This window comes from Chionomys nivalis, chromosome X, assembly GCF_950005125.1.
Source record: "Chionomys nivalis chromosome X, mChiNiv1.1, whole genome shotgun sequence".
NCBI classification, from domain to species: Eukaryota; Metazoa; Chordata; class Mammalia; order Rodentia; family Cricetidae; genus Chionomys; species Chionomys nivalis.
Window position 1 is genome coordinate 78,449,945 of NC_080112.1, and position 15,927 is coordinate 78,465,871.

The 15,927-nt window shown below is 37.6% G+C and overlaps 1 protein-coding gene across 1 annotated transcript in view; it reads left to right on the plus strand.

The window, feature by feature from the left end:
• Positions 1–12,380, plus strand: part of Sh3bgrl (SH3 domain binding glutamate rich protein like) — an 82,161-nt gene extending 69,781 nt beyond the window's left edge. The window contains exons 3-4 of the mRNA XM_057760584.1: positions 2,796–2,876; positions 10,059–12,380. Of these exons, the coding sequence (XP_057616567.1) occupies positions 2,796–2,876; positions 10,059–10,091 (114 nt within the window). The 3' untranslated portion in view covers positions 10,092–12,380. The remainder of the gene's footprint in view (positions 1–2,795; positions 2,877–10,058) is intronic.
• The last annotated feature ends 3,547 nt before the right edge of the window (positions 12,381–15,927 follow it).

Consider the following 15,927-nt stretch of genomic DNA (forward strand, 5'->3'; position numbering starts at 1 on the left):
AGGTAATGTGCTTGAAAGCAACCTTGTAAAGACAATCTGTTGGTGAGGCATTTGTAAGCCACTCGAGGCACATGAGTGGCCAGCTCCTTCCCCTGAGGATCTCCAACTGCCAGGTTCCACCCACAAGACACTCCAACTGACATAACAGCTGGACCCAGCCTCTCCAAATGGAGGCAGCCAAACTCAGGACTTGAAACCCCACCAATGCTCCACCCTAGAATGTAAAAGAAGTTTCTTGCCCCAACCATTTGTTCCCAAATACCAGGCAGCCATTTCTCAAATTGCCACACAGAGGCTTATATTAATTAGCACTGCTTGGCCGATAGCTCAGGCTTGTTACTAACATTTTAAGTTAACCCATATTTCTTATTTACACTCTGCCACATGTTGGTACCTTTATTAGCATGGCACGTTTATCTCCTGCTCCCTCTGCATCTGGCTGACAGCTCCTGACTCCACCCTTCTTCCCATCATCCTTAGCTTGGTCACCCCACCTATACTTCCTGCTTGACTACTGGCCAGTCAGTGTTTTAGAAAATCAATTTGAGTGACAAATCTTTACATTGTGCAAGAGGATTATTCCATAGCACTAGAAATCTCGACCCTGAAAAGCCTTGCTGCCAAAGAAATCCTTTATTAACCCTGCTTTCTTCTTGGTTCTCTGCTACTTCTTGTCTGAGCAGAGGCAGCCACCCTCCTGCATTTTTCCATCCCAATAAATCTCTCATGTGAGGTTTGTTGTGTGGTATGACTTTGTGGTTGATCTTGGCTCCTTACTGCTAGGATACCTTTCCCCTTAGAGCTGTAACACAGCACTTTCTAGAGAATTCAGCACATTTTGAAAATTTCAGGTTTAACAAATCAGCCAAAATCTCAGAGTTCCTGTGTAGGTTTAGAAATCACACTAATCAAGACAACATACAGAAAATGAACAATTAACTATGTTTGCTGTTGATTACAAGTTACAATTGTAGCCAAGTCTACTTGCTACTTTTGGTGAAGGCTTGGTGGCTTATGGGACAGCAAGTAAAGCTGAAGCAAATTGAGACCTGTCAAGATTCTTCTCTGGTGGTCTCAGGTTTGAAGTTTCTTTCGCTCATGTTTTGAGAACACTTCATTCTCCTTGCAAAGAGAGTACAGTCTCACTGGTCTTCTGGCCTTATGCCAATACCTTATGCATATACCTTATGCCAATATACCTTATGCATATACCTTATGCATACCTTATGCCATATACCTTATGCATATACCTTATGCGTATACCTTATGCATATACCTTATGCATACCTTATGCATATACCTTATGCAATACCTTATGCCAATACCTAATATTGTTTTTATTTCAGTCGGAGGAAATCAGTATTAAATTCAGTAATAGAAGAGAAATATGGAGAACTGGAATTAGTCTCCCACTGGAAAAAGCTATCTATTGCTGAGAAATGCTTGCTTTGGGTGGTGAAGGAGGAAGGTGCAAAGAGATGTAAATCCTATGTGATATGCAATAAACTATTCTTCATTTTCTGCCCCAAAGACCTATGTACCTTCTAACACATTAAATGGTATCTAGAAGCCCTCTCTCCTTTTCTTCATCCTCTTTCCTTTGTATTTTGTTGTTTTGAATTGAAGTGTATTTTTTCAAACAATATATGATTACAATTTCCCCTCACAGATTCTTCCCATGTCATCTCCACACTCCCACTCACCCAAATCCACACCTTTGCTTGCTGTCTATTGTTAGGAAACAAACAGTTATCTAAAAAAAAAATAAAGTAAAATAAAATATGATTAAATAAAAAGCAAACAAACCAGAATAAGATAAAAGAAATAAGCAAATGACAAGAAAGAGTCAAAGAAAAGGCACAAAACCCACTTACAGATGCAGAGACATGATGATATTTTGTTTCTTATCTAACAAATAAAGCTTGCCTGAAGAGCAGGGAAGCAAAACAGCCAATCACTAAAGAGAACTGAAAAGAGAGTGGGTTCCTGTGTCATCCAGCCTTATAGTCCTCTCCAATGGGATTAAAGGCATGTATCACCACCACCTGGCCTCTATGGCTAACTAGTGTGGCTGCTTTGCACTCTGATCTTCAGGCAAGGTTTATTCATTAAAACACAAATATCACTATATTTCCCCATTTTTGTCTAACATAAAAATAATGCGGGATGAGACAGGAACTTGTTCTCTTTTCAGTCTGAAGATTTCATAGAGGTAAGAGCTCTCTAGTGGTTGGCTGCTTTGCTTCTCTGATCTTCAGGCAACCTTTGTTTGTTAGATCATCAACAAAATATCACTATAGAGACATACACATTCACACTCAGAACTCTCATTAAAGATGTCAAACCAGACTCAGTCACAAAAGAACTTAACTGATACTTTTGGAATTTTTCCTTTTTGCCTCTCATAATGCTTCCTCTGGGCTTTTTTTCCTTTTTCTTTTTGTTCCCCTGATCTTACAGAACTCTCTCTCTCTCTCTCTCTCTCTCTCTCTCTCTCTCTCTGTTTCTCTCTCTCTCTCCCTCTCTCTCCTCTCTCTTTTTGAGACATTGTTTCCCTGTGTAGCTCAGTCTGGCCTGAACTAGTGATCCTCCTGTCTCAGCTTCTGAAGTTGGTATTACACACTTGTAGTCTCAGAAGCCTGCCTGTCTCTTTATTACTCCTTGCAGAATTTCAGCATTATGGAGCTTAGCCCCCAAGAAGACAGCTGATCCTGTCAACCAGTCAAGTCATTGTGAGCACATCTCTTTCATTTGTTCCATTGCAGACTGTTAATTCTTGTCTTCTTTTCACAAAGGACTATGATGCCTTCTTTGAAGCCCGAGAAAATAACGCAGTTTATGCCTTTTTAGGCTTGACAGCACCACCTGGTTCAAAGGTATGATTCCTCTATTTACTTTGTTGTTGACTATCTTGTTGCTACTGAGTTGTTTAACCAGTTAAAGTTCTCCTGGTTAACTATTCATAATAAATCTAGAGCCGTGTTTGTTCTACGTACGTTTAATCCCCATAGGTTAGACTAATGTGCATAGAACACAAAGTGTGTATGCAGGAAGTAGAGTATTAAGTGGAACTTCTCTGTCAAACTGCCTGAGGCAGTAGACATAGAATTATTCATTCTCAAATAAGAGATTGTCAGCAGTAGGCCTCCATCATGCCAACTCTCATGCACAGTTCTACGTGGACATCAAGCATCTTAGTTTATGATAATCTCCTTAATAGCATTTATTAGCTGTGTGAGAATAAATGATTAAATGATAGAGTCAGCTATTCAAGTATAATAGGAACATTTGAGTTACAAAACTGGTCACTAAAATTGCCAGTTAAATTTGGTATTTTGTTCGTTGCCAAGATAAATTAATTTTTCAAGTGACAGTGTTCCCTGGAGAGCCCAAATAAAGCAGGAAAGCAAAAGCAAAATTGCCTGTCCAGTGAAATGCCCCAAAGCTATGGACTTTAAGTAGACCTTTTTCTTTTCCATTTGGGCTTTTCATAGCAGCTCATTTAATAAAAATATGTTTCCCCCGTGGCACTAATCTGTGTTCCACTCTTAACAATAGATTTTATGTTGAGTAATTTATTTAAACTCTAGTTCCTTCTTCACTCTTGAGAACCCATAATGCCATCTACGTTTTCACCAAACAGGATTTATAAATACGTTTGTCTCACTATGACGTTCTATTTCCTTGCCAAACATTCTTTTCCCATGGATAAATGTTGTATTTTAGGCTTTCAAAAACCTGCGTCAAGTAAAAAGCAAAGTGGCCTTTTTTGTTTAAATAATTGGTGAGATCAATTTAAGCCATTAATGCAGATCAGAGGGAGGGCAGAAGAAAGGACAGACTATTTCCTGTGGCTGATGACTGTGCCCCTGCAATTAAAATTAGAATTCATTCGCTCACCAAATATTTATCAATTGTCCAGCACTGAAATTAATGGCGGAAAAACAAAGTATGACATAATCCTTACATTCTTTTTAAAACCTAATGAGTGTAGATGTGGAAAAGATTATATAATAAATGTGTGTATTTAAGTAATTATAATTGAAGACATACTATGGTAAATTCTATGAAACTATAGTGTAATTATAAATAAAATGCTATAGGGATTTAGGAAAATAATCATGATTTTTTTATTGAGGATATTAGAAAAGTTTTTAACAGAAGGGTCTTATTTAAACTGCTGGAAATGTCAAACTATTGAGGTGACAGTCATTTTTTACAGGGCCAGCAGTGCAAAGCACTGCGCATGGGCATATCGTTGTGCATGCTGAGCTTCCTTTGAGGGAAGAGAATGTAGTACAGTATGACTTCGGAATAGGGACTGTGAAACAGTGGACTGTGTTAAGAGCTTTATGATCGGCTAGGTAGGTTAAGACCAAGTGATGATTGCTCTATCTGGTAGCTTCACCTTTACCCACTAGGCACCCAAAAGTTACTATGGAAAATCTGGGCAAGCAGTGGTGAGATTTTTGTTTCATTGTTTGTTTGCTTGTCACTGTTTCACTTTGTCCCTAGCTGGTCTGGAACTCACTATATAGATCAGGCTGGTCTCAAACTCACGTTGATCTTCCGTGCTCACCACACCCAGATACTGGTATGATTGTTTCAGTATTTTAAGACATGGTTTAGTTTAATTTAATCTTCATAATTTTTCATTCTTACTTTGAGACAGGATCTTATCCCATCCTGCCTTGATCCTAGCACCTGGCTTTCCCAATGATGGGATTACTTGTCCACTTTGGTACAAAAATTTGTCTGAAGAAAGTAAATTTAGTAAGAGTGTGCTCTGCACAGTGAACATTAGAGGGATGATACTTTCTAGCCAGATTTCTACTTCAGGATGTCTTAAGGGCCCACAAAAACGATTGAGAGGACCTCAAGGTGAAATAGCTTTAACAAAGAGAACAATCGATTTAGAGGGCAAATTAGCAGAAATACATTATATAAGCTTCTAATGTCTTTTTTCTGTCCTGATTTAAACCCGAAAGTAGAATACAGTAACACTGGGTGTTATGAAGGGTTGGGCAAAAGGAATTACTATATTGGGTCAACAAAAAGTCATCTGAAGTGGATTAACTAAAGAGAGATTTTTGAATGTTGACATATCTTTGCCAAGACCAAAAGTGATCAATTTGATGTCTGAAGAACATTTTTCTATTCTGGTCACTTTTATTTAGTGACAGTCACCATGGCATTAGACTTTGGCTAAACAGAAAGTCCACCAGATAAGAAATTCACACATAGTGGCTGGAGAGATGGCTGAACAGTTAAGAATACTGACTGCTCTTCCAGAGGACCCGAGTTTGGTTCCCAGAACCCACTGTCAGGTGGCTCTCAAGCAGATGGTACTCTAGTACCACACCTTTGGCCTCTGAGAGCAGTGACTCGTGTGCACATACATGCACACATACGCGCACACACACATACACACACACACCCTAAACTTAGAATTAAAAGAAATAAAAATAAATCTTGCCAAAAAATAGATTCAAGTAGTTAATCCATGTTGGAAAAGTATACTGATAGTAAATGAAATATGGTAAAATGAGATGCAGTTTTCATAAGTGAAATTAGTAAAAGTAAGACAAAATGGTAAGGCTCTGTGCTGGGAAAGTATTTTGAAACAGACAGAGCTTTAGGCAGAGGAAGCTCTTACTTTCCTTTGAAAATGAGAAGAGCAAATATTTGTTAAGAAACTCAAGAATATTACTCTACACCTTCACCCAGAAATTTCACACTGAGTATTACATAGCCTGATGAAGTAATCCTAGATATAGAAACATTATGGGTAAAGCATAAATCCAAATATAACCCAAGATCTCAAACCTTTGGAGAAAAGTTAAATGTTTCAAAAGAGTGTTAATTAAATTAGTTCATCAACAAACTTTCTGGATAAAGTATGAGAGTCACATATAATTTAAAGATTCATTTATGCATATGTCTGTTATCAATAATGTTGGAAAAAATGTCCAACAAAAGATCCAATAAAAATATTAGTCCATTTAGTGAGCTCATGTTGACATTTAAAAAATTTCATCATGACTTCGTCTTTTACAGTTTCGCTTTCTATAGGTCTGTCCACTCTGGTCTGGAAATACTAATGGAAAATTCTAGAACAAACAGTGTATATGTTTTTGTCAATCTGAATAGTGTGATGAAATCCCTCACTTTCCTACTCTATTCCATACAGTATCTGAATTGCCCTTTTTCCAAGCTCATCCAGTCTCTATTCATCTCCTGCTCAATGGCAGTGGAGAAAGAAGCAAACACATTCACATAACCTTTATTAGAGTTTATTGTTATAATGTACCATTATTAGATATTTTTAGTAGTTCCTAACTATGCTTATTTTATGAGCTAAACTTTTTTATAAGAAAAAAATCCACATCTACTAGAATGTCTATGGTTTCAGGTGTCCACTGGAAGTTGGAATATCCCCTGTAGTGAAAAAAAGGGAACTATTGTAGCTTGTGGCAAAAATATATGGAACTGTGTTATAGATTTGTTTTTTACTGGATAATTCTCTAATTCTTTTCAGAATAGCATAAAAAGAGCCTAGAAGGAATACTAGCCAATAGAAATGACTTTCTTTCATTCCTTATTTTCCAAATAACTAATAGTTCATACCCTTTAAAATTAAAAACTACCCAAGTAGTGGTGGCACACACCTTTAATCCCAGCACTCAGGAAACAGAGGCAGGAAGATTTCTGTGAGTTTGAGTCTACAAGAGCTAGTTCCAGGACAACTAGGGGTGTTACACAGAGAAACCCTGTCTCAAAAACAAACAAACAAACAAACAAAAATTATTGAAAACTTATGCAATAGAGAGCTTGCTACTTAAAAGAACTGTACTGAAAATTGTAGGAAGGCTGCTTGGTTGTTCCGGCCACCGGGCAGCTCAGACACAAAACAACCACACAAAAACTGTAGTAATTGAATCACTGCTTCACCCATTAGCTCTAGATTCTTACTGGCTAACTCTTACATCTTAATTTAACCCATTTCCATTAATCTGTGTATCGCCACGTCGTTGTGGCTTACTGGCAAATTTTGGCATCTGCCTCTGGCGGCCACTCTATGGCTTCTCCTAAACTCTACCTTCCTTCTCCCAGCATTCAGTTTCGTTTTTCCCACCTAAGTTATAGCATGCTATAGACCAAGCCAGTTTCTTTATTCATTAACCAATAAAAGAAACACGTAGACAGAAGGACCTCTCACACCAGAAAATGTTTCCATAAAGCACGTTCTTGTAGAAGACTATTCTGCATACCTGGTGGACTTAAGAAGGAAAGAATATTGCTAGTTTCTTTTTTAAATCAATTCAGAAGTATTTCTTAGCACAGGCAGTTCTTTGTAGTGAAAGTGATGATTTTAAGATAGGAAATAATAAGCTAGTTTGTACTTTGATGGAAAAATAAATCCCGGTGATGCTTGTCTTTAAGGAGAAAATGGTTTGCCTAGAAAAGGCTCTTGCAGTAGCCTTTAACATAGTTGAGAGTTACGGTTAGAGAAACGTTTTCATTAATTTTGTGTGAATCGTTATATGGTGGAAAGTGTCCATGGAATCTGCCTAAGCTGTGGTATGTAAAACAATCCTATTTTCATAGAAAATAATCTACCCAAGAGATTACTAACCAAGATTAATAACATCTAACTGTGTACTTGGTTCTAGTCAAAAAAGAGGTGAGGAAGAAAAGAAAGAATTTGTGCCCATAATGGATCATGTACTGAGCCACACACTTTTTATGTATCTTTATATCATCTTTATGAGCTAAGTATCTGTAAATAATTTTACAGAAGAAACTAATACTTAAATAATTTTGTTCAAGAATGCATAATTGAGTGCAACAGATGGAATTTGAATCCTGAATTAAGTCAAAACCTGTGCAGGTACAGGGTGAAGTTCATATTTTATTCTTCTTAAAATTAAATTTTTTTACTGTGTGTGTGTGTGCACGGGCACCCATGTGTTATGGAGACCAGAGGACAACTATTACTACACAAATGAGTATATTTTATGGATCTTGTTTTCTTTCTTTCACTTTTCAGTGTGTGTGCGCGCAACGATGTGTATGCAAAGGGTGTGTGTGTGTGGGGGGGACCACTAGTGCCACAGTGCATATGTGTAGGGAAGAGGAGTGAGTTCCAGGATTTGAACTCAGATCATCAGGCTTGAATCATGGACAGTTTTGCCTGCTGAGCTTTTGTAGTAATAGGAGCAGCGGGCTGGGCTGTGTCTCGCCACCCGGCTAGCTTTACCAGAAATAATTACACGGAAACTGTATTTTTTTGAACACTGTCTGGCCCATTAGCTCCAGCCTCTTATTGGCTAGCTCTTATATATTGATCTAATCCATTTTTAATATTTTGTGTAGCACCACCTCCCTGGTGGCTTACCAGGGAGGATCTTAACCTGCTTCTGTGTCCGGCGGGAGAATCATGGCGACTCCTGACTTGGCTTCTTTCTCCCAGCATTCTGTTCTGTTTACTCTGCCCACCTAAGGGTTGGCCTATCAGATGGGCCAAGGCAGTTTCTTTATTAATTAACCAATGAAAGCAACAGATTAGAAAGAAACCACTCCCACATCAAGCTTTCTCACTGTCCTACATTATATTTTATTCCTAAAATTAAATACAAACTTGCTCTAGAGACCAGGCTGGCCTTGAACTCAGAGAGCTCTGCCTTCCTCTGCCTCTCCCGCGTGCTAGGATTGAAGGTGTGTGCTATCAAGCCTGATAATATGACACATTCTAATGGACAGTGACCTAGAACGTAGAATACCCTTTTGGCTTACATGCCTATCTCAGTGATTTCTTTAATTATGAAAGCCAGAGTATGACTAAGGGAAGCTAGGCTCTTTCCCAATACTGCTCACTTGCAAGTGATGTGCAGTTATGTGAAGAAACACATGACCAGGATATACGCATTATTACATAACTGCTTCCCCAACTGCATATGCTAGTTGCTATTCACAGTTTTATTTTTTAAGTATTTTGGTAACTTCATACGTGTATATAATGTATTTTGATCATATTTAGCCTATGCCTTGTTTCCCTCTCCCTGAACTGCTTCTTTCAATACAGTTCCACTATTCTGTGTCTTTGTGCATGACCCGTTGAATTTCAAAAGAGCCTGCTGGTGCGAGCACGAGCATAGATGGGGAGGCTCTTACTAGAGCATATGCACCGTTTAAGGAAATTTACCTTCCCCCACCCCCAGCAACTGTTAACTGCCACCTTTAATAGCCAATATCTTCTCAAGGATGAGTGGGGCCTGACAAGTCTCTCCCTAAATTTAATGAGGGAATGTTGCCAGGGTCCCATCTCCACTAGGTAACCACCCTGTGAGTTCATGAGCTGAGTGCAAAGGTCATGTTGTGCCTACCAGACGTACTATAATATTCCCGTCCTCTTGGCCCTTTTTTCCCCACTCTCTTTTTTCAAATTGTCCTTTCATTCTTGGAGAGGGTGGTACAAATGTCTCCTTTATGACTGAGCATTCAACAATCAGTTTCCCTATATTACTTGCTGCTCACTGCTAAAAGAAACTTCTCTGACCAAGTTTGCAAGTGACTCTAATCTTTGCTCATAAACACAAACATTTAGAAGGCAGTTTGATGAGCACAATATAACCATTTAGCAGAACAATAGAAAGGTCCTTTCTTCTAATACCTGTGACCTCCCAGCCCATGGGCCTTTTACCAAGATCACTGAACCAGACGTAAATTTTCTCTTGGGGAGCAGGCTTCAAATCCAAGCCCCGTAAAAGTCCTACCATCATTTTACCAGCATCTTGCCTCATGTTCGGCTGTGTGGTATGCAGAGTGCACATCTGAGTAAGAAGAAGTTGATACCTACTCTCTGCCAGCAGCCTGCACAGCACTTTCTGGAACAATGGAAGCTTCTGCTAATTATTTTAAAGCCTTTTTTCCTCTGGAAATAATTACTGTTCTATCGAATAATCTTAAGAATTTGAGCTAACTTATTTTAACGAAGATGCATAGACGTATCTGTCTTGTGATATTTAAACGTATGTTTTGTTTGTTTTTGATTCCAGGAAGCAGAAGCCCAGGCAAAGCAGCAAGCTTGAATATTACGCGTTCTTCCTTCAACATCTTGGAAAATAATGAATCTCCATTGCTTTTATAAAAATCTTCGCTTCAAAGAAATAGGCTTCAATGTTGTAATAATAGATTAGTTGATGTTCTCGCATGCAAACAAGCATAATTAAAATGTGAACATGATGGTGAGAAAAATGAGAGACGAAGTTAAAACTTTAAGTAGATATCGTAGAATAGTATTTTTATGTTCTGTAAGGATTTTACAAAAAAAAAAACCATATGCTTCTTTTTTGATATTACTGTTGCTTAAGGATATCTTCATTTCAACTTCAAGGAATTAAAAGAGGAGCAAGCAAGAGAGAGAGAGAGAGAGAGAGAGAGAGTGCAAAACTCTTATTCCAAAATTGCCTCATTAACTTTAGTGAACATGAATATTTTGGTGTGATGTTACTATTGCTGAAATGTATTTGCAGGTTATGTTTATGATGTGATGGTTATTGTGATATTCTCATTCTCCCATAGAAGCAACTTGTGTGCCCTGAACCTCAAGTTTTCCCGACTTCTCGATGTAACACTTCATTTCACATTCAGTGATCAAGATAGTTGACTTCCCACAAGAAAAGTATCAAATGCATTCCACTGTTCCTTGTTTACGTATACAGTTACAACATAATCGTGCTTCTAAGTGGCTTGCCTCAGTAAAAAATATGGATGTGTAAGTCACAGAATGATGATGGCAATTAATTTTAATTTGGCCCTTCTTGTAAAGAGCTCAGGCTTTTAATTAACCATTACACAATATCTTGCCCCTAATTGTTAAATATTATTTTTCTTTGGTGTTTGCTAAAAGAAATCTTAGTGGCTTCCTTCTCCTGCTTTAATATAGCTGGTGATCATGAATGCCAGTGTGTCTTGATAGCTGAACCCTTTGCTTCAGTTTGGGCAGATTGTGTCAACACATCCGTCCAAGTAGAAAGAATCACAAAGCTTTGATTTTGTCAGAAAGCACAAGTAACAAAGAAAAGGAAGAACTTTTGAAATATTTTGAAGATAAGCATGACCCGCATCACTCAACCAGAAGGTACTGATTTTGTACCTTTGTCTTTTATTACTTTATTTTTTAAAACAATCACCTTTTACTTCAAATTGCTGTATCATATCTTCTGTTTGCAAGACTGTACTCTCCAAAACTCCAACATATAATGAAGCCATAGCTTTGTTTACTGAAATTCAAAATTGATTTGATGCTTTAAAATAAGTGGTTTTAGACATTGTTACTGGATTTTAAATAATATACAATCATTTTGATGAGTAATTGTCTTTTATAGTTGGTTAGAAAGGAGAAAAACAAACAAAACATCAGACAAACAAAAAAACGACTTGAAGGCAGTTTCTCAGTTTTTTTTTAGTGACCTAAATTTTGGACTATGTATTGGAGTCAAAATATTCCATTTTTATTTATTTATGTTTCTTCATTTTGCAAAAAAAATATTTATCAGAGAACTCTGGAAAACAGAGTGCTTTTTAATGGATTCTGGAGTGAGCAAAATAATTTTAGTTATTATTTCTTCCTTAACATTGCTAAATGCAGCAGGTAATACTTGGCAATATTCTAGGTGGACAATTTAACTTTTTTATTAAATAATACTGTTTTGGACAGGCATTAAAGAAACAGATGCATTGGGTGATATTTATATCCGCAGTTAGTACTCTGAAATCAACTTAAATCTGTAGATTTAATGGAAAAGTTTGAATTGAGTTTTCTCCAATTGAAGCATTTTATTTCTGTTAACTGAGAAACTTGCCAGATAGATGAGAGATGAAAGAAAAGCAAATGAAATTCTGAGGATTAAGATGAGTTTTGAATGCAACTCCACAGTATGTGCCTGGGAAATAACATCCTTGATGCTTTTTTACATTATGTTTGGAATATTTGCATTTATAAATCAGACCATGTAATTTGGTAATTTCATATTTTGGAGCTCATTTGCCTTTTAGAATTTTTGATCCTCAGAAAGTTCCATTTTCACAAAACACCATAAATTGTTAATTGTATTGTTAAATGTAAACCCCTCTTTGGGAATTCGAGCCTAGGTGAATAGAGAATTTTGAAGCAAAGATTGCTTGATTGGGAAAGACTAAGTAAATACAGGGAGTTTGAGTGAAATCAGATCTCATTCATTATGTAAAAAGGTAGAATTCAAATGTATTTTGTTAACCACTTATTGGTGTTTAAAATATACAAAGTTCATCATTAATTCTTTTCTATGTAACACAAACACTTCTTTTCTTCTGATGAATTCCAATAAAATCAATTAAGTGACTTATGTTTGATTCATTTGAATCTTCTGGTCTTCTGCTTCCTTCCACAATTCCTGTTTCTGAATACTACTAGTCAATCCCGTTGTAAATGAGTTTTGAATTTCTACATAAAAAATAATCATTCTTGGGATGCGGGAGGTAACTCAGTGTTTTAGAGCACTTAGGGCTCTCTCCCAGAGGAATCACGTTCTGTTTCCAACACACACAGCAGCTCATAACTGCCAGTAACTACAGTTCCAGGGGATCTGATGAACTCTCTTGGTCTCTGCTGGTACCAGACATGCACATAGTATACCAACAAACATTTATACACACAAAATAAGGCTATTTTTGAAAGAGTAACCCTCCTCTTAATGTAATTATTATTTTGCTATGAGTGTTTAACAGATTCATTGAGGTATTTTATACACCTTAAAATTTATCCATTTAAACGTGTGAAATTCCATGGGTTTTGCACAGTCATCAACACTTCAGGATCTAACATTAACATCCTTAGCTATTAGTTCTTATTCCCTCAGCTATATCTGACCAGTGATTTAATTTTGACCTTTATGAACTTAACAGTTCTGCACATGTCACATGGCTAGAATTTATAAAGCATTTTACTTTTGGTTACCATGCTTTAGAATTTCATCTGTGCCACATCTTGTAGTAAGTTGTTGTAATATGTGCGGCAGGGCTGTGTCCCCGGCACCCAGCCGCCCGCATGGCTAGCTTATGCCCCGAAATAATTACATGGAAACTGTATTTTTTTAATCATTGTCTGGCCCATTAGTTTCAGCCTCTTATTGGCTAGCTCTTACATATTGATCTAACCCATTTCTAATATTCTGTATAGTACCACGAGCTGGCTTACCAGGAAAGATCTTAACCTGCGTCTGTCTGGAGTGGGAGAATCATGGCGACTCACTGACTCGGCTTCTCTTTCCCAGCATTTTGTTCTGTTTACTCCGCCTATCTAATTTTCTGTCCTATCAGGGCCAAGCAGTTTTCTTTATTAATTAACCAATGAAAGCAACAGATAAATCCAAGACCCACCTCCATCATTTCCCCTTTTTCTGTTTAAACAAAAAAGACTTTAACTTTAACATAGTAAAATTACATATAACAAAACAGTTATCAAGCAAGAATTACAGTTACAATATTTATATCTATTTTATCTTTTATCATAACTAAGGAAAACTATAACTATCTATTTATTCTTTAACTCCATCAAAGACTCCAGAAGGATATAATATTACCTATGCAAACAAGAAATCCAAAATTCTAGAAATGACAGAGACATCTTGCTGTCTGTATAGTCACCCAAAGTTCTTTTGTACCATTGGGGCATCTGTCTTCAGCCTTCAGGTCCATAGTATCCAGCAGACATTTCCATGAGGCAGGAAATTTTAAAGACAGTTCAGTCATTTCCTGCTGTGTCCTGCAGAATGTCTTGCAGACTCTTTTATGAGTCAGGAACCCCGAAAGACCATCTCACCTTTAGGCAAGTTCAGTAGTCCTCTCTCTGAGGGTTCTCTGTGTCCAGTTTATGCAACAGTCCATGCAAGAGCAGTTTCTTGCCCAAATGGCTATCAAATTCCATAAGGAGCCTCTTTGATGCCCATCTTCCTCTTGAAGTAGATTGGTGCTGTCAGGAGCAGATGTGTCTCATTTTCATAAAAAGCCCTAAGTTATTAAAACATTAAATGCCATATTCTGCAGTCTTTGAAAGATATGAAGAATGCCTATCTAGCTGAAATATATCTATGCACATCTAGAAAATCTAACTAACATGACTAAAAGCTTGACAATTATCGATGATTATCCATTAACAACCTATATACATTACATTTTTTAATGAACTATACAATCACAATACCTTAATCAAGATTAGAAATATGCATATACATATAACAAAATTGACCTTCAAATCCACACCAAAGCAAATTATTCATATCTATATCATATCCCCCTTTAAATGTAAAAGAACATTTATAAACCATATTTGGGAACACGGGCGCAGTTTTTTTTCTCCAAACTGCTTTCTGCTGAATGAGGGCGCTGTTATTCAGATCTTTTATGGTGTAACCTGTGTGTCAGGGTCATCTTGGTTGGCAGTTGAGTGAAGTAATTTTCTGAAGGTGTTCACAGCAACATTTTAGGAGGGCGTGGTCTATCATACCATATCGGGATAGACGCAATCCACAGAGTCTCATCCTCTGTGAAAACAAAAGAAGACCCTCTCCAAAGCATCATATCCTTAGACCCATATTCTAAAATCATAATACCCTTATATCCACTCTGGTTTAGCTTGGCAGCCCATATAATGAAATGTCTCTCTGCATTTAGCTCCTTTACAGTCAAAAATTTTAAAGAAAACACAATAATACAAAGAATCCAGACTCTCTGTGAATTTTCTATTTTTACGTGGCTTATTTTTCTTTATTTCTTTTAATCTATAATTATCTGTACTTTGTCTCTTTAAAGACTTTACCCTTTTTTTAAGACATTAACTTTATTTTTATATATATATATTTTTCTCTCTCTCAAGCCTATGTACATTTATCCAACAGTGTCTGAATCAGTTCTATTGTGAATCTGTAATTTTTTTTTACTATCCAGGAGCATTTCTTAAAATGTTAAGTACTTCTTAAAAACTTAAGTTGCACCACGTACAGGTAATACGGTACCATCTATGTCCTTCTCAGTCTAAACCTTAACTGCCCTGTTGTTATGGTAATTACGGTAGTTCCTGCCTGAGACCAGCACAGTTCAGCATGGTGGAGCTGAGCTGCTCCTGCATCAGAACCATTTGGTGCCCCTGAGTCACACACAGTTCCAGGCACAAAGCAGACCACATTGCCATCAAGCAAGCCATAGCACTTTACTCCAAATGCTCCATTTAAAGACTCTGTCTCCCGCAGGAGCCAGACAGAGATCGCGATGGCGGCACAGCCCAGAAAGCCGGCATTTTAAAACAGCCAGTTTTTTTCCTGCTGCTGAGTCAGGACAATTTCTTTGCGGCACGCAACCCACAAACAGCAAAAAGCTGTCTTAAATTCTCTCTCTCTCCTTTTTAAGCCCTCTCAGGTTTTACGTGGAGTTTATTAGCACGCTGGGCGCCACTCTGTTGTAATAGGAGCGGCAGGGCTGTGTCCCCGGCACCCAGCCGCCCGCATGGCTAGCTTATGCCCCGAAATAATTACATGGAAACTGTATTTTTTTAATCACTGTCTGGCCCATTAGTTCCAGCCTCTTATTGGCTAGCTCTTACATATTGATCTAACCCATTTCTAATATTCTGTGTAGTACCACGAGCTGGCTTACCAGGAAAGATCTTAACCTGCGTCTGTCTGGAGTGGGAGAATCATGGCGACTCACTGACTGGGCTTCTTTCTCCCAGCATTTTGTTCTGTTTACTCCGCCTATCTAATTTTCTGTCCTATCAGGGCCAAGCAGTTTTCTTTATTAATTAACCAATGAAAGCAACAGATAAATCCAAGACCCACCTCCATCAGTAAGTCGCTGGTGAATACAGCATCTATTTTCATACTGTCAAAT